Source organism: Mus musculus, chromosome 17, assembly GCF_000001635.26.
Source record: "Mus musculus strain C57BL/6J chromosome 17, GRCm38.p6 C57BL/6J".
In the NCBI taxonomy this organism is placed as follows: domain Eukaryota; kingdom Metazoa; phylum Chordata; class Mammalia; order Rodentia; family Muridae; genus Mus; species Mus musculus.
Window position 1 is genome coordinate 33,637,709 of NC_000083.6, and position 22,759 is coordinate 33,660,467.

At 45.0% G+C, this 22,759-nt stretch overlaps 2 protein-coding genes across 4 annotated transcripts in view; one reads left to right on the plus strand and one right to left on the minus strand.

Annotated features, from left to right (window-relative positions):
- Positions 1-347: 347 nt before the first annotated feature.
- Positions 348-7,998, plus strand: Pram1 (PML-RAR alpha-regulated adaptor molecule 1). 2 transcript variants are annotated; one of them, NM_001002842.2, is made up of 10 exons: positions 348-469; positions 2,756-4,208; positions 4,282-4,348; positions 4,422-4,498; positions 6,983-7,040; positions 7,141-7,246; positions 7,364-7,526; positions 7,605-7,638; positions 7,718-7,752; positions 7,836-7,998. In NM_001002842.2, exons 1-10 carry the CDS (start codon positions 467-469, stop codon positions 7,865-7,867), a joined length of 2,028 nt encoding a protein of 675 aa, NP_001002842.2. In that variant the 5' UTR covers positions 348-466; the 3' UTR covers positions 7,868-7,998. The 2 variants fall into 2 exon arrangements, 1 of the variants encoding a protein (NP_001002842.2); NR_028279.1 differs by having other exon boundaries at positions 387-504.
- Positions 7,999-8,524: 526 nt separating this feature from the next.
- Positions 8,525-22,759, minus strand: part of Hnrnpm (heterogeneous nuclear ribonucleoprotein M) — a 39,226-nt gene continuing 24,991 nt past the window's right edge. For both annotated transcript variants that reach the window (NM_001109913.1, NM_029804.3), the window contains 7 exons: positions 22,505-22,606; positions 21,162-21,206; positions 20,680-20,757; positions 14,565-14,618; positions 11,887-12,689; positions 11,105-11,156; positions 8,525-8,951 (listed from right to left, as the gene is read on the minus strand). In NM_001109913.1, the coding sequence (NP_001103383.1) occupies positions 8,788-8,951; positions 11,105-11,156; positions 11,887-12,689; positions 14,565-14,618; positions 20,680-20,757; positions 21,162-21,206; positions 22,505-22,606 (1,298 nt within the window). In that variant the 3' untranslated portion in view covers positions 8,525-8,787. The remainder of the gene's footprint in view (positions 8,952-11,104; positions 11,157-11,886; positions 12,690-14,564; positions 14,619-20,679; positions 20,758-21,161; positions 21,207-22,504; positions 22,607-22,759) is intronic.

A 22,759-nucleotide genomic window follows, 5' to 3' on the forward strand; every position in this document is an offset into this window, starting at 1 on the left:
ACAGGAGGACAGATATGTCCTCACCATTGCAACAGCCATATCCTAGGTCTACCTCTTTAGAGACGTCTTAAGACCCAGAGAAAGCCATAAAATCCCCACTAAGGTGCTGTGACTGTCCTGAGTTTGTCCTAAGCTTGCCTCTTCAGAGACAAAGCTTGTCAGGACCCCAAAGTGTTAAAACTAAGGGGGACAATAGGGAATCAAGAGGCTAGTAGGAGCTAGGAAACTTGTGCTTTATAGATGTGCTTAGGTCTAATGACCTGACTTTGGGGACAGTAGTGGACAGGCAGGAACTCAAGGAGGGGACAGAAAGGCTATCTCCGCCTCCTTCCTCCTCTGCCCTCCCCAGCCCAACAGCTCCGACTTGGTGTGTCAGCCCGTGGAGCAGAAACCACACTTAACTTCCTCAAGGCAGAAGCCTAAGCTCAGAGCTCATTCACCCTGTGGTTCATCATCCCCTGAAGCCATGGTGAGTCCTCAAGCCCCCATTGGAAGTTCATTCAGGTAACAAGGGTCCCAAGTAGAAACTGGGGAACTGGTAAATATGCCCTCATGGGTAACCTAGCAGAACAGAGCTAGAACAGTCTTGGGGATGAGATGGCACAGGAAAAGATAAGAAACAACCAAGGCATAATAGCTTGAGCTCTTGTGGACCAGCTTTGTATCTGTGACTGCAAGGCAGTGTGGTGCTGGTTGGGTCTGCCTGGAATGATATACCCTCAATCCAGGTCAGCAGCTGGGATATAAGCAGAGGTTTCCTGTGAAGTGATTAAATGGGTCACGCACCTGCTACACCAGTCCCCATCTCCAGTCCGTTACCCAAGCTGTGCTCTGCTAAACCCTTCCTTATCTACCCTTGTGGTCATCAACTCACTTAGACTGGGGCTTCAACAAAGAAATGTCTGACCCCAGGCAAGAATTGCTTCCTTCCCAGAGATCCTTCTGAGTCCATCTCTAGATAGATTTACAAGGTTCTGTCCTCTCTGTCCTCCAATCTTTTTTACCCTTGGTGAAGATAGGCTGGGGATATCTACCAGCACCTATGGCAAAGAGCAGGTCAGACTTGAGAGCACCAGAAATGTTCTAAACATATCATATAGTGCCTGTACATTTGGGGAGCCTCCCTTCTGGTCCTCATGAGACATGTCAGGGACTATGACACCTAATACCCACATCTTAGATAGATGTATGTAGAGCTTGTTAACTTAGTTAGAATGGCTAGCCAACAAGCCCTAGAGGGCCTCCTGGCCTAAGCTCTCCAGAGCTAACTAGGATGACAGGTACTGCTCCTGACTTTGTTATGTATGAGTACTGAAGCTAGAACTCAGGCTTGCATGACAAGTACTTTACCTACTGAGAAATCTCTCTAGTCCCCCCAACTAAATTTTAACAATTTATAGTCAAAATGGGTATGGTGGTATACACCTGTAATGCCAGCACTCAGATGGCTGAAGCAGTAGAACTGTTGAATCCCAGCCTGGGCTACATAGTGAGAAACTGACTTAAAATAAACAAAAAACAAAAAAAGGAAAGGAAAGGAAAAAGGAAAAAGGGAAAAGGGAAAGGGAAAGGAAAGAAAAAGAGAGGGGGGCGAGGAGAGGAAGAGAGAAGAGGAGAGGAGAGAAGAGAGAAGAGAAAAAGAAAAGCAAGCAAGCAAGCTAAACTAATGGTGGCACACACCTGTAATCTCAGCACATGGGAGGCAGAGGCAGAAGGTTATCCTCAACTATAAAGCAAGTTTGAGGCCAGCCCAGGATATATGAGACCCTGCTTCAAAAAACAAATTAAAAAAAAGGAGGAGGAAGAGGAGGAGGAGAGGACGATGACAAAAAACCCTCATCACTGGGAAGATATAGTTCATTGCTAGAGCTTGTTTAGCAAGGTGCTAAGTTCCATCCCTAACACCACAAAAATAAAAATCCTCAAAACAACCCTAATATAAGAACTAATATAAAAAACTTCATAGGTAATGGGAGACAAAGAGAGTAGAAAATGTTGGTGACTGTGGGCAACTGGGAAGAGAAAACTGATTTAAAATGGGGTTATCTCCGAGGTCACCCTTAAGGAGCATTATCATAAAGACACAGAGGAGGAAGAGGAGAGACCCATGCATTGAGTGGTATGCATTACAGACAGGACAGAGGCGGGGTGGGGGGACCACTGCTGAGTCATTCAGGGACTGTTTGCTTTCCTCAGAGATGAACTCGCTGAGAGATTGGGAGCAGACACTTTATAGGCCTCCTCTAGGGCAGCAGACCACGGAGGAGGAGCCCATTACAGTGATCTGGACTGTGGAGGGCAGTTCCTCTACTTGGGGTGACAGTGAGAAGTAGTTGAATTCCGGATGTATTTTGAAATCAGGAAAAAAAAAAAAAAAAGGACTGGGGAGAACCGGTGATCAGGCAGAGGGCAAAGAGAGGTCAAGGGGGAGCAGTGGCACAAAGCACAAAGGTTGAAGATATTGTTGATCAGAAGCGTGGGCCATGGGCTAGTAGAAAGGAATAAGTAGTTAGGTCCTGTTAGAGGTTAGACACAGCTTAGGTGGAGGAGTCTGGAGGGCGTGGGTTCCAGGAACCTGGGGACAGGAGTAGTTCTTACCCAAAAAGAGAAGCTGAGATTGGGGAAGAACCAAAGTTAGAATGAGAACCTAAGGGAAGAGGAGGGTGATGGGTTTGTGTGCCTGTGACCAACTGTAACCGTTTCTCCATCTGCCGCCTTGTGATGAGAGCCTTCCTGAATGACCCATGTCTTTTAGGGGAGCAATCAGGACTTCCGAAACCTCCAAGCTAAGTTCCAAACCTCTCAGCCAGAACTTGGAGAACTGTTCAGAAAAACCCCAAAGCCTGAGTTAAACAAAGTCCTGAAGAAATTTCCACAGACTGAGTTAAGTGAGCAGCCCAAGAAGTCCTCACAGTCTGAGCTCAGTGCAGTGTCTTTGAAACCACTGCAGCTGCAGTTTGCAGACCTCCCCAGGAAGCCCCCACAGCCTGGAGTTCTTAAAAAGTCACCACAGCCTGAGTTCCCTCATCTAGCCAACAAGCCTGTACAGGCTGAATTCCCAAGGAAGCCTCTACATCCAGAGTTCACAGGTCTCAAAAAGCCTTCCCAGGCTGAGTTCACAGATCTCAAGAAGCCCCCACAGCCCCAGTTTGCCAGCCTCCCCAAGAAGCCCCCAAAACCTGAGTTTGGAGAGCTCTCCAAGAGACCTCCACAGCTTGAGACACCCCAGGAGCCTAGTGCTCCTCCTGCCCAGAAGCTCCTGAAGCCCGAGCCTAACAATCCTGCCAGGCCTCTAGGAGAGCTCAAACCCAAGATGTTTTGGCACCTTGAGGCCAATGAGGCACCTAAGAGGCCCTTGCCATCTGAATCCAGTACTTTTCCCAAGAAGCCACTGCAGCCTGAGGCTGTTGTTGGTTTCTCTAGGAAGTCCCAGCCACAGTCAGAGTCCATCGAAGTTTCTCAGACATCCCCCTCTAAGTGTGGGTCCAGGGAGCTTGACTCTCACTCCCCACAGCCTGACATCAGTACCTTTCCTAAGAACAATGAGAACTTTAGGAAACCTTCATATCCTCAAGCCACTGGTTGCCCCAAGTCCCCAAAGCAGCCCATGTTCTATGAGTTCCCCCAGACACCCCCTCGGAAGCCTGAGTCATGTAACCCCCAGTCTCACTCCCCGCTGCCAGACTTCAATGCATTCCCTAAGAAGCATCCACAGCTCCAGCCAAGTGACCTTACCAGGGCATCCTCGGAGCCTGAAGTCTGCAAGGTTCCCAAAAAGACTCAGAAGCCAGACCCCAATGTGCTTTCTCAGAAGCCCTCACAGCCAGAATTGGGTCACCTCCCTAGAACATCCTCGGACCCCGAGTTCAACTCGCTCCCGAGGAAGTTTCTGCAGCCTCAACACGGCAAGTTCTTCCAGCCTGAGTTCCCCAAGGGTCTGCCTAGAAAGCCCAAGCTTCCTGGTTCAGTGTCTGAATGCTCCCTGCCCTCTGCTAGTGCGGGCTCCAGCCCCCAGTGCCCTCTCAGCCCTGGGCTTATAGTCCCTGGGATACCCCGCTGGAGATCAGAAGACTTCCAAGTCCAGCGCCCACCCCGACGGCGGCCCCTGCCCTCAGCCAGCAGCCTGGGACACCCCCCAGCCAAGCCCGCACTACCACCTGGCCCCATCAATATCCAAAGCTTCAGGAGAGCCGCAGCAACAGCCGCAGGTAAGGCTCAGGCAGAAGAGGGTGCTAAATATCTGCGCAGAGCCATTTCCCTTCCTTGCTCTTTCCTCCACAGCGGTACTGAAGACAGGCTCTTCTACTGGGACCCACTTCCAAGCTCAACAACCTCAACATATTGCACAGTGAGTGTATGGAGAGTGGGGTCAGACATGGGTGTAAGGCTAAAGAAAGTCCTCATTCTAAGTATCCTTCCAGGAACCCGGATGAGATCTACGAACTGTATGATGCTGTGGAGGCCACAGATGACTCTAGTATCAGCCCCAGAGGCAGAGGTTTGTAGGTGGTCTTGGTGGTTGGCCTGGGCACCCATGAAACATTAATTGCAAAAAGGCATTCATTCTCTCATGCCCCAGGTTTAAGACCACGAAGTGATCCATACAGGCCAGATGGTGAGGCAGGGAAAACCCAGAGGTACCCAAGCAGCCAGGTTTGCTATAGGTAGAGGCATGGTCCAGTGAGATGACAAGAGAATGAACAGCAATGAAAGAATTGAAGAAATCAAAGTTGGCAAACAAGGCTAGACAGTGTGAGTGAGATCATGGTATGGCATGTTCCCTTTATAAAGCCTAGCACTCATGTGCAGAAGAGACATGGCAGAGTAAGGCATTAAGGTTGCAAAGCTGGGTACAATTAATTATAATGCACACCTGTAACTTCAGCATTTAGAAGGGGGCAGGATGATCAACCTTGGCTACTTAGCAATCAAGACCAACCTGGATTAGATGAAACCTTGCAACAAAACCAAAGCAAATCCTACCCATCCTGTTCCTTGCAGCCCATCCTAGGAGGATGCCCCAGCAAGATGTATCCCTGAAATCAGTTTAGGCTGGAGCAGTGTGGCAGAAGGTTCTTTTAAGTCATTTCAAGGGGCTCCAGGACTGGTGCCTCATGGTAACATGAGTTTCTATGAGAAAACTGCGATTCTGAAGCTACAGCCAAGGAAGGTACCCCATTACCAAATTCAAATATCTAAGACTAGGTCAACCAGTTGATTCCATCTGTTGGGATTCCAGCTGAGCTTCCCTTCCCCTGTCTTACTGGGCCTCCTAGGAGGGGACTCTAGGCTTTGAGATCCACTTGCTCTTCCGGTCCCAGGTGGAGGTCCTCATACAAAGCCAGGTGCCTTCAAATTCTCCTGCCCTTGCTCCTTCCTGGGTCCCTTTTGTTTGCTTATCGTAGTATAACTGTGACAATATTTGCAATACTTCCTTTAGTTCTTCTTTATTTCTTGAGATAGGGTTTCTGTGTAACAGTCCTGGATATCCTGGAGCTCACTCTGACCAGGCTGTCCTTGAACTTGAAGATCAGACTGCCTCTGCCTCTTAAGAGCTGGTGGTAGTTTCTTACCTCGCCCCCTCATGCTTCCATTGAGAAGATACTCTATGGGTTTTATTTTGGGGGGAGGGGGTGAGGGGTTGTTTTGTTTTTTTGATAGGGTTCAGCTGTGCAGAGAGGCTGATGAGATCCTTGACTACTATTTCCAAGGACTGCTTTTCCTAAATAGACCACACCCCTGGCCCCCAATGATTTTAGTAACATCCTCCCGGTTTTTATCCACCTTTCTTCAAGATGATAAAATTTACCAGACTTCTTTGAGTTTCTTTCAGTGGAACATGGTGTGAGCCTTCCTCTGGGCACAGAGCCTCTTAAAGGCTGCTGCTTTGAGCATTTCGGTGATCTTTCTAGTACCAGAGTGGCCCGAAACCATTAGCTTCTCCCTCCTACACTTGGGTTCCTTTGAAGCATGACAGCCTACCTCTTTGTTCATCTGGGGACTCATCTGGGAGACAGGCAGGGTTCAGCCTTTCCAGGATATGTGCAGACCAAAAAAGGGCAGACTTTCAGTGGCCTGCTCAGAACAAGCTGTATGTAGGATAATCCAGGACCACAGGATCCAGGAATATCAGTCAAGTTTGCCTCTGTGAGACCACACAAAGCTGAGGCAGATGAGAGAAGCAGGTGCAGTACAGGTTCTAGGCAGGAACCAGGTATCTGCTGGAGTGGAGATCAAGTAGTGCATAGATAACCCCTCTGTGGGCTGCTCATCAGAAAAGACTGTTAGTCTGAAACGTCCACAGAGACATTTGGGTCATTAACAAAAGGAAGCTGTTGATTCAGGCCCTCACTCACTCAGGCTTCAAGAGGTTGGCATGCAAACTCTCTGCTAACAGTTGGACTCACTCTGGAAGCCTGGCTTACTGCTGGCTTACTACAAGTTAGCCCCCCTGGGCTTCAGCATCAGCATCAGCAGCAGAAGGTTCAGGCGAAGAACCCCACCCTGGCTACTACTCCTCAGAGGCAAGCAGTGGGTGCCAGAAGAGGACGCCCGTTTTTAGCTCTGAATCCAAACTTCCACCATATTCTGGGAGGCAGAAGCAAAATGGCTCCCAAAGCCTACAGCTTGTAGACTGGTCATGGTGGCCACACCTTTAATCCCAGTACTCGAGGAGGAGGTAGATAGATCTGAATTCCAGGGTAGCTTGGTCTACATAGTAACAAAAAGGCCCACCCCACAAATCCATCCCACCTCTACAATTTTACTAGCTGGGTAGCCTTAAAGAGCTGACAAACTTTTCAGCCTTTATTTTCCTCACCAAAGTGAACCTTACCCACAGGAGCTAATGAGAAAGGTGGAGAAAAGTGATTGAGATTCAGGGGTCACTGAAAACCCAGAGTGGGTAGGATCATCTCACAAGTCACTAGGGTAGAGGTACACAACAGGGGGCCTTTGTCCTGACTCTGTCCAATGCTCTCAGATGAAATGCTGTCTACCCAGCAAGCCACCAGATGGCCTCAACAGGAGCCAGAGCTCAGGTACACAAGGCAAATGGGGTGTTAAGGTGTTGGGCTGAGCTCTGGTACTCAGATGGGACTACTTCTTGCTCATAAATACTCCAATACCTGGGTCTTTCAGGAAGAAGGCCACTCAGCCACAGCAGCTGCCAGCTACAGACCCCAAGCTGCTGAAACAGATCAGGAAGGCAGAAAAGGCTGAGAGAGAGTTTAGAAAGAAGTTTAAGGTGAGAACATGGAGTAAAGAATTCTGGGAGGATTGGTATCTAGGACCCAGGACTTCCATCCTGAGGAAGAAACCAAACTAACAGCAGAAGTTAAGTCTTAACATGATGTTCTCCAAGTTTGAAGGTGAGATTGTGATTCACACGAAGATGATGATTGACCCCAATGCCAAGACCCGGCGTGGGGGTGGCAAGCACCTGGGCATCCGGCGTGGAGAGATCCTAGAGGTGATCGAGTTCACTAGCAAGGATGAGATGCTCTGCCGGGACCCCAAGGGCAAGTGTAAGTGTGCTTGGCCTACATCCAGAGAAAGGAGGGGTGCTAGGGCTGAGAATTCACTCTACCCATTCTCTCCTGCAGATGGCTATGTGCCCAGAACTGCACTGTTGCCCTTGTAAGTGTTGGTCCTGCCTGGGTGGAATGGGGAACACCAGGGTTGGCTTCTGCTGACTATATCATGCTCTCTCTGCCAGGGAAACAGAGGTATATGATGACGTCAGCTTTGGGGGTATGTACAGTGATTCCTCATAGGGATGCTTTGTATCATGCCTCTGTGGCACAGGGTCACTTGAAATTCATCCTTCTCTGTAGACCCTCTGGACATGCAACCATTTCCTCGGTGACAGTATGGAACAGCAGATAAGTGGGTTCCAGGACCAACAGTCCAGCTACTGCTCACTCAGGAGCCCGGGATCCCAGCCTGGCAAACAGACACCCAAAGGCATGTGCTTATATAAAACTCCTCTTTAAAATATCCTTGTTTCTTGTCTTTTCTCTCCTTCCTAACTGGCACACACAGTAGAACACAGGCATATGCCTGGAACGAAAGGTGGGGGGAAAAAATCAGTTACCCTCCCAACTGAAAGGAGCTGATGAGAGGATACATCCACACACAACTTAGATGACTAGTAGCTGCACCCAAAAACCCCTTGTAGGCTGCAAACATTTGTGTTGCCAAGAGAGTGAGTCTATGGTGGGGCTCCTGCCTAACAAGCCCCAAACAGTGACATTCTCAGTGGGCTTGAACAAAGAAAAGCCAAAGTGAAGTAAGCTGGGACTTACAGAATAAAGCTACAGGACGACTTTCAGGATTGCTATTATCACACCTAGGAAAATGACGACCTTCTAGAATCTTTACTAATAAGTGTATAACCAGGTTCTCTCTTCAAACCTTGGGGCCCACACGCAAGCAACAATGAGGGTGAGATCCCTGGTGTTGACAGCTCTGCAGATCTCAAATGGCCACCTCTACAAAATATACAAAAACAAAAAAGGCAAGCCACTTTCAGGAACTGGTATTTATTATCAAAGTCATATTCGATGTCAACAAGATGCCACAACTACAAAAAAAATTGCGCACATTGCAATCTCAATGCAAACAGTCAAATGGAACCCCAATCATTAAAAAATTAATTCAAATTACCCCAAAAAAGCAACTGAATTTTTTAAACATCTTTATACATCCAGCCAACAAATTAAAATGGTTAACAAGAAAAAATACAAATTCAGAGGTCTGGTATTGATGTTTAAAAAAGGCAACTGCTTAAGCATTTCTATCAATTCGAACATCAATCTCTCGGCCACTCAGCTTCATGCCATTCATCATCCGGCAGGCTCTCTCAGCCACCTCTGGAGACTCAAACTTAACCACACCGCACCCCTTGGACTTTCCGTTCTCCATCTTGATGTCGGCGTACAGCACGTGGCCTGGCACAGGGAGGGAAGAAGAGACCACACGCATCAGGCAAACCCAGAGCTCAGCCTCAGTCTGGGCTCCACTCAGTCCAGATCACCTGTTGGATTTCGGTGACATAGTCAAAAAGGAGAGACCCTTGCGTATGAAGTGAATGCTTAGAACACCACGTATGGCAGCGCCAGCAACTACAGCTCCCTCCACTACATTGCCATTGTTCTCCAAGCATGACAACAGCCTAACCTGCTGTGAAGAACCTGCCAAATGGCTTCAAATGTTTGTCCTTATGCTCCAGCAAGTTACAGAGAGAGGGAACTGTGGAGCCAACTTTAGATTAGAATTCTAGAGGGTTGACTATTGAATACAACCATCTTGTCACAAGGCCATTACCAATATGATGGTTCTGTAAGACAGGTATACTTAGTGAGTAGCTTATGGACCTATATGATGATTATGTACCCAGGTATGTGTCAAGCACAAAAGAAATGGGTCTATAATAAAGTAAGAGTCAAAGACACATTAGTACTGTTAAGGCCCACAATTCTAGTCCTACTAATGGCTTGGGGAGAGATGACATTCCAGTGGCTTCTCATGATAAAGTTCTAAAAGATAGTAAGTACAAATTCATCAGAACAAACATTCCTGCCAGAGTAGGACACAATGGTACACACCTGCAATCCCAGTGATTGGGAAGCTAAAGCAAGATTTTGAGTTCTAGGCCAGTCTAGAGCTACCTGGCAAGGCCCAGGCTCAAAAGAGAATGATAAGACAGGAGAAAAAGAGAGGGAAAAGTATCTCACCTGTAATCCCAGCCCTTGGAAGTTGGAGGTAGAAGAATCAAGAATTCAAGGTCACTAAGGATGCAGCTCAGTGGGCACAGTGCTTTGCCTAGCATGCATAAAACCCCTGGGTTGAACCCCAGCATTTGTACAAACCAGGCAGGGTGGCTACCTCTGTAATCCAAGCATTCAGGAGGTAGAAGACTACAAGTTCAAGGTTATTTCTAGCTATATAGTGAGGGCCATCTGAGTTTTAAAAGGCCCAATCTATATCCCCCCCCCCCCCGTCACCCCCCTCCCCAATACAACTAAGAGTTTAAGGTCATTCTTGATTACATAAGGACTTTGAAGCCTATCTCAAAAAGAGAAAAGGGGGAGGAAAAAAGCAAAGGGGCAGAGAGAATTTTCTGGCAGGAAAGCAGAGGATATACCTGAACATATAACTCATGTTCAAGGGCAGGAGAGAAATGTAACCAAGTCTGCAGAATCTTTTGAGTTTGAATTTTCTCAGAAGTGGGGAGAGTGACACATTCCATTCCCAGTTTTTGGAATATCTAGTTACAATATTGACTGTTGTGAAAACTGCAACTCAGAGAATCACGGGACTAGGAAAGATAGTTGGCTTTGACTCTACAGCTTATCCCAAAGAATCAAGGAACACACCAAGAACATTGGAATGTGAGCCATTTCTGCATGAGGAAACAAGAAACAGGTGTCTTGATCCAGCAGCCACCCACATCTTGGTTTAGCTGAGAAGGTGCAATGCAAGCAGGGGACGACTGCATCCTGGTCATCAAAGAAGCTTTCCAGAAAGGTTGCCTCGTGTTAAGAATCCACAACCAGACTTTCACCCCATACTGTGTGCTCAGACCTACAACTGCTAAGCATGAGTTCCCGAGGAACCAAACCAGCTATGAGTTTAATGGAGGAAATCAATTTTTCTTAAATTTACTTTTTTTGTGTTTTACAAGTCTGTGACCGTAGGAATACTGCTTTGCTGACTCTTATGTAAAAAGATGACAACACTGCCTCCTCTCAGAAACTCTGAAAAAGCAGGAGTGGTAGCATTCACCTATAGTTCCAGCAAATGCAAGGCAGAGGCAAGAGAATCATGAACTTGAGTTTTGCCTAGGTTATAAAGTGAGAGTCTGCTTCCAAAAACTAACTAGAAAAGAACTGCAAGGATGAAATGAGCACACAGCATGACACATACCAGGACACCCAACAGCTGCCTGTACACCTGCAGGTAGAACAATGGCAAGGCCCATGGTCGCTCTGGAGCCCATGGACAGTGGTGGGTAAGACTAGGAAAGAAGCTCCACTGCTCCAACTCAGCAGCATCACCAAGCCACGACACAGGAAGCACAGAGAGCCTGTTACACACTTACCACATTCATTGAACTTGTCCTTTAGCATCTTCCATGTAAAATCAAATGGGAGCTGAGGAAAAAAAGAGGCAGACTAATCTGTGATACAACAAAGTCTTAATGTACAAACATTCTACTAGATACGAGAATATGACTTGAAGGCACTTGGGCTGGAGTGCAGCTTATGGGGTATACAGTGATTTGCCTAGTGTGTGGACAGCCCTAGATTGAACCCCCAGTAATCCCTCAAATCCTCACTTGCTGACCTCAAGACAATCAGCAGGGAACAAAACAAGTCTATGTAGAACTAGGCTACTAAGTGGCACAACTCACAATCTGGTGACAATACGTAACTCAAGCACAGCTACCTTTCTCAGAATCACTGTGCCAAGGCTGAAGTGCTCCTCAAGCCAGGGACCAGAAACCACAGACCTTTAGAGCTCAGTCTATTCCTCACCTGGCATATCACAGGCAATGCCAGGCAATTGTATTTTTGTTTCTTTGTATTTTGGAGACAGTGTCTCACCTGGTAGCTCTTTTTAGACTGGATCCCAGAGTGCCACTTCACCTTTGCCTCTAGAGTGCTGGAATTAAAGGAGTGGACCACCATGCCTGGCACTAAGACTACTGCTCTTCCAGTAACCCCTCAACTTCCAGTTCAACTCTGGAGATAGGCAAGCTGTATCACCCGTACTGCCCAGTTCTCCCTTCATCAAACTTCCCTCTCCAGTCTACATCATTCAGTCTACTGGCCTCCCCACTTCACAACAACCACAAGAAAATTCCACTAAAGAACCACTTACATTTCTCACAAATATCTGGCAGGCCTTCCTGGCTACTCCAGGTGCATGGCCTCCAGCTCCGCCAAAGGAACCTGCGAAGCTTCCTCCAAAGTTGCCCCGCTCCATCTCAATGGCTCGGTCAAAGCTAGCACCTCCGGCTCCACCCATGGCCAGGCCCATTCGCTCAATACCAGCGCCCAATGCTGGGCCCATGGCAGGGCCCATACGTTCCAGGCTGTTGGCGCCCATTCGCTCCAGGCCCATGCGCTCAAGACTGTTGGCTCCCATACGCTCCAGGCCCATGCGCTCCAGGTTGTTGGCGCCCATGCGCTCCAGGCCGGTGGCCATCCGATCCATCACAGGACCCATGCGCTCCAGGCTGGCCCCCATGCCTGTGGGCACCATCCGATCCATGCTTAGGCCCATGCGTTCAATGGCAGGACCCATGCGCTCTACACCAGAGCCCATGCGCTCAATGGTTTGGCCCACACGGTCAATGGGTGCGGCCATGCGCTCCAGGCCGAAGCCCATGCCGGCACCCATGCGCTCCACGCCAGAACCAATGCGCTCCATGGTCTGGCCCATGCGCTCAATACTGGAGGCCATGTGGTCAAGGCCTAGTGGGCCCATGCGCTCAATGCTGGAGCCCATGCGCTCAACTGAGCCCATGCGGTCCATGACCAGGCCCATGCGCTCAATCTCAGAGCCCACTCGATCCATGCCATGGCCTAAGCCTGCGCCCATGCGCTCCATGCCAGCACCGCTAATGCGGTCAATGCCAGGGCCCATCCTCTCGATCCCAGGGACACTGCCTCCAGCTCCACCTGAAACAGGAATAAAAAGCACAAGTAGAAGTCAGAGACTTATGTAGATGTTCATATACTAATGTGTGCCTGGCTGGGCACTTCAGATCCTAAGCTCAAATCAGGAAGTCATGCTCAAAGTAATTTACTATTAAAACAAAAACAAAAAAAAACCTCTTGAAAGTTTTCACATTGAAATCCACACAATCATCCTTTCCACTACATAGCACAGGTAAAAATTTCACAATAAAATTTAGAAGGAATAAAACTTCACCTCCATACTGGCTATGAGTTGTCATACTTCAATTTCTAAAAACCTTTGTAGTGTCCCCATCAGCAGACATTACGAATGCTCTTTAAAAAGCACAGAAAACTTCATACTCAGGGTAACTGACAGGAGACAATTCAAAGTTACTTACAACCTTCAAGTTGAGAGAACCTGTCCCTCTTAAAATGCCCTGCTGATGTCCACTATTGCTGCAATTCCTTTAGCACTTCTAGGGCACAAAATAATCACACAGCCATGTAAAAGATAAAACAAAAATGACCCTCAATATACACAAGCATACAAACTGATCATTTTCTGGAACCTTTCCTTCTATAGGGGAAATTGATAGCTACTTCATTGGCTTTGGAAGAAAGATGCTGACACCATGGCAAGTTCAATTCTGGAAGAGGCTAAGGGTCAGAGACCAGTGCACAATGACTCTTATCCATAATGCTTGCAAACCTAGACAAGGAAGGTCTGACTATCACCAAGGCCATTACCTCACCACCTAACCAAGCAGAGCTCAAAACTGAAGTTTCATAGTGCCCACTTCTCAGCATAGCAGTCTAGCCCACAGCTGGCCTACTACTGACACAAGGTAAAAATTACAAGAGATCACTCAGCAATTTTTCTAACAGTATATAACTGGCCAAAGCTATGTACCTGGCACAAATCAACTCATCTTTCTGTGCCCACTTCTGTGGCTGAAATGTAGCACACTGGTTGGCAAAATCCAAGTACAACTTCAATAGCATTTCAGAACACAAGTAGCTCAAAAAGTAACTTCTTCACATTTGCAAGGGGAAAAGAGTTGCTGGCTCAACACAGAGTATAGTAATGATGCTGGCAACATAGTAATATATGTCCACAGCAGCAGACCCAGAAAAGAATTTAGCAAGGATCCTACAGAAATGCCTGGCAAGTGGGTTGCTATGGGAAAGCCAAACTCAAAGATTAGGGAAAAAGGGAAGGTGGAGTGGGTAAACTTTAAAAGGTAAGGTTAGGCTAGAGAGCTGGCTCTGCAGTTAAGAGAACTTAACTATTCTTGCAAAGTACCAGAACTCATTCAGTTCCCAAGACCCACATCTTACAACTTACAACCACCAAATAGCTCCAACTCTCAAGAGATCTGCTGTCTCTGGTTTCCACTTGCATTTACACACACACACACACACACACACACACACACACACACACACACACACACACACACACACACCACTCACTCTCTTAAATCTTCATAGTACTTTTAATTCTAAGTGCTCATAAAACTATCATGGACGATCATATACCAAAATGTTTGCAACACTCAATGCACACTGGGCCTGCATGAGGGTTCCAACAAACATTTGCCTTGCTTTAGGATGGTGCACTTTTCAGTTTTAAGACTTTTTACATGCACTGGCTCTTTTATAGCCTTCGGAGGTTGTATCTATTAAACCCCCCCCCCCCATTTTATAGGTGAGTTTTGTCATTTGTCATAAGCCACACAGGAAAAGGCAACAATTGATACCACCCTGGGTAACCTGTGTCACAGCCATCTTTGTCACATTACCGTTGACTTTCCATTAAGTGCTCGTTCTAACAACAACACCACCACACAGAACATCAAGCTAAGTGATTCCTACCTCCTCCCTGTTTTGCAATGATCTCTCCTCTCTTCAGTGCATTACTTAGGATTTCTAAGGAAATCAGGAAGAAAAAATAATTAGCCAAATTGTTCTATAACAGAAACCTGCTCATTATGTTCTAAAAGTATATATATTTTAAGAATAGAGAACGGGTTTGAGAAACATACATTTAACATCATTTTACAAAAAACGTGGTGGCGCACACCTTTGATCCCAGCACTTGGGAGGCAGAGGCAGGCGGATTTCTGAGTTCGAGGCCAGCCTGGTCGACCGAGTGAGTTCCAGGACAGCCAGGGCTATACAGAGAAGCGCTGTCTTAAAAAACCAAACCAAACCAAACCAAAAACCCAGGAAAGTCATAATGCTAGGACTCCTTGTAACTCTTGAGTAAGGCCCAGTTTACAGGGGTGCCTGCAAATTTGTCCAGCAAAGAGAACAAAGAGGAAGGCCCTCAACCCTTGCTCAGTAGCAGTTTTCTAAAGGTGGTCTGGACACTCTTAGTACTGAGACTTCCTCGGTGGGCAGGAAACCAAGGATTCTTCAGGTGTCCTAGAACCTGCATGGACTCTTCTTCTCCGCATCACAAAGTAATTCAAAGTACCTGTACAGAGCAGGAGGTGAGGACTTTGAGCACCTAATGAGTAGGCAGTATGTGGTGGTGACAAAGATAAAGAATTATCTTCCTGCCCCACTGTCCCATAGAGAAAACATTGTTGCTTGCTGGCCAATGGCTCATCTAAGCCTCCTCAAGTTTGCTACTGCTACTATTAATACCCACCTTAGAAATCCAAAGCTTTAGCTTCTATCATGGGTCCTTAAAATACATCAAATTTGCTAGCTGGACTTCCCAGCAGTCATAATGGTTTGCAAACCAGACCACAGGGGAAATCTTTATAGAATGACATACACGAGCAGATGCACTTTCTGTGGCCATCTCTTAGGACCACATGTCTGTGTCATGCTCTATGCTGCCATGTAGCCATAGCAATCTTACAGCACACTTGCCAATGGCAGGCACCTGAACCTAGGTAACCTTTGCCCCTTCTGAGGTCCACAGAGCTGTTCCTACAGACTCTGGCATCTCCTTTTAGTTGGGAAGCACCCACTACTGTGTGGTGTTTCTAAGGGAGTAGAGGTTAAGTAAGTCACCCTGGTCATCATCTCTGTAGGAATGTATAACATAATGGACACAGTATTTGCAAGGAACTGAGAGAAGACACTTAAATGTATCCTGACTGCTGATAGAGAGATAAGTAGAATAATAATCATGTTGGGCATGTGGGAAAATAAAGGGGAGAATGAATGGCTACTTGGCTCCCAGCTTAAGCACAGACCCAGCAAGCTTAGAGGGGTGTGAGCCAAAGACCCAGTTCCACAGGACCTGGCAGACAAAAGACATTCCTTTAATTGCTTTTGGAGACAAAAGGGAAACTTAATGTGGTGCTATGAAGTGTGTCAGTCAGTGTTGTTTAAGGGCATTGTATACAGGTCCACCTGTATACAATGCCCTTATACAGTGTAACAGACAGACAGACAGACAGACAGACGACAGAGGGGGGGGGGGGGGAGGGGAAGGGGAAGGAGGAAGAGAGAGAGAGATCCTGCCTTGGCCTCTGCATGCTGCACGCACTCTGTGTTTCTGTATCTCCTAGCTGTCCCCAGATGGAGACTGTTGAAAGCCTTTGTGATTAATAATCTGTATTACATTGGATACCTAAGTATTGTTATTAGACCTGGTTTTCCTATTGCAGCTGGAAATCAACACTTCTTCTTGGGCAACAAATACACAGGAAATGGAAGCTTTTTATCAAGAGTTAGTATTCATCTGAAAATGCTCAACCTTGCTACATTGACACCTGAGACTCATTCAGGACTTATTTGGGGTTCACAGAATACTAATGTTTACTAAGAATGCCCACAACAGGAGTCTCTTATCATTAAAGTTTTGCTCACTGTCCTAATGTGTACTTAAGGTCATCAGGTCAGAATTAATTAGACGGGAAGAGGGCTTTCAAAAGAAATGATAAAAAACTTCCTGGAAACTGAAGTTTACTAATATATTTTTTTCTTAGAGCACAGATTTGTAGACTTAGAAACTAGGCGGTGGTAGCACACATCTTTATCTGAACCCTATGGAAGAGGAAGAGGAAGAGGAGGCAGAGGCAGAGGCAGAGGCAGGTGATCTCTCTCTGTACTTCAAGGCCAGCCTGGTCTACCGAGTAAGTTCCAGTACAGTCAGGGCCAGACAGAGAAACCCTGTCTAGAAAAAATTAAAATATAGCCAAAGAATAAAATAAATATTTATAAAGCAAAACACACACAACTTGCATGCTTCAGCTGTGTTCTATTTCTTATTATTTTGCAAAAGAACCATTTTAACATTTGATAAAGCATATATATGTATAAGTATGTATATGAAATATTTAATGAGAAAATACCCATTTTATTATCTTTCTTGTACTTTTCAAGGTAGACTAAGTTTCACCTTGTATATCATATAAGGACATCTTTGAAAAGGAATATAAACCCCCTCAAACACCTTGTTGTTTTCCTATCTTTGTTTGTTTGTTTGAGATGGGTTTCTCTGTGTAGCCTTGGCTGTCCTGGAACTCAGAGATCCAACTACCTGACTCCTGAGTGTTGGGATTTAAAGTGTACATTCAGCTGAGCGTGGTGGCGCACGCCTTTAATCCCAGCACTTGAGAGGCAGAGAAAGGCGGATTTCTGAGTTCGAGGCCAGCCTGGTCTACAAAGTGAGTTCCAGGACAGTCAGGGCTACACAGAGAAACCAAAAAAGAAAAAAAAAGTGTACATTCTCCTCAGTCTTCTGCTATGTGGGAAAAAAGTACTCAATAAATTGAAACTGTCAAACTTTTTAGATATTCATAGACACCCCACCCCTGCCCTCATGCAAATGCCAACTAACTCTGTGCCAAACCTCTAGGCCTCCAAGTCATCAACTTCAATGGTCTAAAGTTTACCCTGTCTCCCTACATTTTTGCTTTGAGCATAGCTTATGTACTGGTTGTAAAGAACAATCTTTTCTAGGTCTACGCATACTTCATGTGCTGCTGATATAGCTGCCTAGGGCCTGGAAACAAAAGCTCTCACACACCTACTCATCAGACCACTCACCTGGCCATTCATAGCTATCATCTTTTCAACTGCATTCAAGATCAAGGACCACAAACCTATTTTTAAAGTACCAAGAAGTGCAAAGATCTACTGCTATGATTGGAAAGGGAAAATGTGTAGGAAGGGGTAACAGATAAAAAACTGAAGGAAACCCAAACCAATCCAGGCCATTACTCTGAAAATTCAACTTCACTATTTTATTTGGTAAAGAATGTTCTACTCCTTTGTGTTTGATCACAAGCAGTAGCAGGGAATTCAATGACTAAATAGAATTAATTAGAAAGTAATAGTATTAATTAACAGTGGCAAGGCCTAAAGGTAATGTTTCCATCCAGGTCAGAACAGGACCTGTTCCTGTTGTCATAGTAACTTCATAGACACTTCAGGACAGGAACAGTTGATACCTTTGTCACACATGTGAGAGGGATAACAGAATGGCAATGATGGAAGGTTCATAACATAACATTATGTCATTTTCTTTTTGCCATAGACATGTTTTAAAATACATCTTTTATGAAGTACTATTTTAGATATCAAAACAAATTAGTTGTAGCAATAGGAAATTCAATCATCCTAGTCAGATACAGGTCTGAACTCACTCATAAATTTTAAAGGTTAAAGAATCTGAACTAGTCAGATAATCAAGACAAAGTCCAGGAAAAACTAAGTTTTCCCCATTTCAGACTTAGATGCCTTTATTATTACTGACCTAGCTTTACTCTTTATTTATTAAGAAATCAGGAACTTTCTTCATGCTATTTTTGTTCCTCTTAGGTTTTGCTTGCTCCTCCCTCAGCCCTCCATAGGATGCTAGAACCCTTTCTCTTTCATATATCATATGTTCCTCTCCTCTCTGTCTCTCATGCCTGTTTAGATTAAATAGATAAAGTTAGAGGCAGTAAGCGCACCTTCACATGCACCCAAGCTAGGTTAGATTTAAGACAACCATTTATGGGATTGTTAAGAGCACTGGCTGTTTTTCCAGAAGATCATGGGTTCAATTCCCAGCACCAGCATGGCAGCTCACATTCTGTAACTCCAGTTCCATGAGATCCAACACTCTCTCTGGCCTCCTTGGGCAACAGTAATGAAACTGTTACACAGACCATACACAGGCAAACACCTGTACATATAAAACTAAATTTACAAAGAAAACCATTTGTTCCCTAACCACGCAGTGAAGAAAAGTTTCCACCCAACAATAGCCACCAAATACTGGGAAACAGTTTCAGCAGTTCCTAAATCTCAAAAAAGACACTGTCTACAAACCAAACAACAACTGTAGAGTTGGGATGCTTAGCTAAACGATGTAGACAATCTTCCTAGGGCCTTTAAACATTTAAAGAACATAGCAACTATCAACTGGAAAGAAGATTAGCAGACTATACCCAGGAAAAGTCATGGTATTGTTATGCCCCAAAGTGGACCCTGCCCACATGGAGCCTATGGAACCTTCTTATCCATTACCAAAAGCTGTTATATTGGGCTGGAGAGATGGCTCAGTGGTTAAGAGCACTGACTGCTCTTCCAAAGGTCCTGAGTTCAATTCCCAGCAACCACATGGTGACTCACAACCATCGGTAATGAGATCTGATGTCATCTTCTGGAGTGTCTGAAGACAGCTACAGTGTATTTACATATAATAAATAAATCCTTAAAAAAAAAATCTGTTATATCATCACTGATTACTCATAACCACTGCTGCCTTTTCATAAAGAGGCTAAAATCCCTTTAGTAACTTGGCCAAGTTCACATGTCTGGCAAGCATGAGGCAAAGGCTGCGCAAACCAAATGAAGAGATATACCTGGGTACAAACTTCTATCCATTTGTTCTTTATATCACTGTAATATTGTTGAGAACTATGTCATCCTATCCTTTGGAATGTCTTAAAAATGTTGAAGTTCTGTGAGGGAAAGGCCAACCACATTTAATACCTGCCCAAGATAGTCTTTCATGGGGCTGGAGAGATGGCTCAGTGGTTAAGAGCAGACAATCTGGGTTTGGTTCCTAGTACCCACAGAGGCTCACAACTGTCTGTTCCAGTTTTGGGGGTTCCAGTAGCCTCTTCTGACCTCAAAAGCAACAGGCATGCTTATGATATACTTATACACCAGCCCTCACTCATACGCATAAAATAAACTTCATTAAAAAAAAAAAAAAAGAGTTGCTGGGCGGTGGTGGCGCACACCTTTAATCCCAGCACTTGGGAGGCAGAGGCAGGCGGATTTCTGAGTTTGAGGCCAGCTTGGTCTGCAAAGTGAGTTCTAGGACAGCCAGGACTATACAGAGAAACCCTGTCTCGAAAAAACCAAAAGTCTTGTATGACTCCAACCACTATCTATTTTATTCCTGTATATATATATACATCCGTCTCGCTCATGCAAGATTCAAATATGTATTACTTTGCTTTTCTTCTCTACTGAGAAGTTATAGGAAAATCCAGTAGTATTAGATAGATAGACAGGGGAGTAGAAATCCATGGTATGCATGTCTATCTGACATGCATGAGGCACTGGGTTCTAAGCCCAGATTGAGGGGAAATAAAAACAGTATTATTTCACTCCTCGGGAATATCTGGCAAATTGGTACTGTGAATGTACCTTTTAGTGTAGAACTGTAAGTGTGCTTGCATGCAGTTCACAGACTTATCCTTTCAAGGAAGTAAACAATTAGAGATACGGAAGCAGGCTGGGCTAGGATTTTTCCATTGTTTGTTTAGATGTGCATGTGCTAAGTTACCATAGGACAACCGGCAGAATTCAGGTTTTCTTCTTCAACCATGTGGACTCTTGAGAACAAAACTCAGTTCATTGGAAATGTAAACCACTGTCTCTGCATTACTGACAATATAGCTTTCCTACATCTCTTCACAACCAGGTATGTGATTAAGTAGAAAAACAAATGGGACAAAAGGACAAGAAGTCCTCAACTATCAAAGAGTAGACAAGACACAGCAGGAAGAAATGCCATTCTTACCATTTATTCGGCCCATGTTCATCCCGGATCCAAATCGGCCCATGTTTTCCATACCACCACCAAAGGGTCCTTCCATGCCTAAAAGAAAAGTATGTAATGTCATCCCAACAAGCCTGCTCACATCATCAGGCAAGGAAAACTGTTTTATATTTCACTTTTGGCATTACGTTATGAATATACAAAGTTTTAGAGCTTTAGGGTGAGGAAAAAAGATGACTTCCTTTTTTAAAACTTGGCTTGATTCAAGCCTCATGAATACACAAGCAATACAGAGAGAGAAAGCAATTTGCCCAAGGTCACAGAGCTAGTTAGAGAGAAAGCCAGAACCAAGGCAACAGACACCCACTAGAATGATAGGCAAAGTAATTCTTAGACTCAGACTTCTAGAAACCAAAGGAAGAATGCACATGCAGGGTTTCAAAGATAAGGAAAATGAGGGGAAAACACTTTGATTACATATTACTTTATTTTAAATTTCTTACCTCCAATTTTATTTATTCCAAATCCTATGCCTTCCATTCCCATCCCTTTAAAAGAGAAAGTCAATGCGAACAAACTTTAAATCAAAACAGTAATACTTAAACTTTAAAAGCACAAAATTCCAAACCAATGAATTTTAAAAAAATCTTTGATGTTACTACATTTCAAAGGTGGGATGGCCACTATTTCAACTGTCAAGATTGTTTTTCAAACAAAAGCTTTTAACAGAGTAAGTTTAAATGTGGATTAAAATTGGAGGCCATGGGGCTGGAGAGATGGCTCAGTGGTTAAGAGCACTGACTGCTCTTCCAAAGGTCTTGAATTCAAATCCCAGCAACCACATGATGGCTCACAACCATCCGTAATGAGATCTGATGCCCTCTTCTGGAGTGTCTGAAGACAGATACAGTATCAGCTACAGTATACTTACATATAATAAATGTATACATCTTTAAAAAAAAAATTGGAGGCCATGTAATCTTTATTACATGACCAAGCTAGACAATATTAAATATAAAATATAACACTCAGACACAAACTATGTAAAGTTACTGTTTTAAAATGTTGTAGAACAGAAAGATGTTTAATAAATATTAAAAGCAAAAATTTAAATAATAATAAAGCAGTTTCTAAGCTACACATAGTCCCTCCCCCAGCCCCAATTAAATAAAGTGTGCTGAGGCTGGTAGAGCCATGATATCAGGGATATGCAAGAGTGACAGTGGTGAGGCAGAGCATCCACATCACCGTTTCCAATGTGTCTACGAAAAGTCCAAGTCTAGATCCAAAAGAATGAAGTGTGTCTTAACGGCACAGAACCACAGTACACAGAAACTTAAACACACACGCAGCTAAGCTTTCACTCGTGTTTCCTTGTCTTCCTGAACAAAGACAACTATCCATTTTTCCTTGTGTCCCATGAGTTTTGTCATTCATAAAAGCTTTTCAAATTCCTTTTATTTTATCAATGCTTATTATACTTATGGAAAAAGTCCTGTCAACATCAGGTGCAAAATGGTCTTCTGGGCAGGCTTGAAATACCAGCGGCAGAGCTGTGGTTCTGCAGTCAGCGGCTGCACTGTGCTCAGTGTGACCGTGAACAAGACCAACGCTCTTCCTTGTCCGCTCAAAAGTCATCATGACTAAGATGAAGAGGCACAGTGGCTTAAAACACAAACTCAACTCAATAAAAACAACACTGCTTTTGTGGACACGAGGCTGAGATGAAAAGGGGATTTTGTCGAAAGTGCATTAATCATATTTGAAAATCTCCAGATTTCAAGTGCACTAATAGTGGCTTTTAATAAATTCAATTTTCCCCATTTATCCCCACTACAATTCTCACCTGCAGGTCCTAGGTTTCCCATTCCAATGCCTTTGCTCAGATGGTTGGCATCAATAGGCTGACCTCCAGGTCCTAATCCCATGCCAATACCACCAAGTCCATCTGAAAGAAGCAGAGAAAGTCAAGAATATGGCTTCCCTTTCTGAAAACATGGTGACCCGCAGACAACTGGTATATTCTAGCTGCCGTGCTTTACCCCTAGACCAAGCAAGCCCAGGGCCTGACTTGACTTCAACACCTACACACCTGCATCCC

Bases quoted from the DNA above. Each gene is read 5' to 3' on its own strand.
- Pram1 (NM_001002842.2), top strand. The intron at 4,349-4,421 runs GTGAGTGTATGG...GTATCCTTCCAG, and splicing joins CAACCTCAACATATTGCACA to GAACCCGGATGAGATCTACG. The intron at 7,639-7,717 runs GTAAGTGTTGGT...TCTCTCTGCCAG, and splicing joins AGAACTGCACTGTTGCCCTT to GGAAACAGAGGTATATGATG.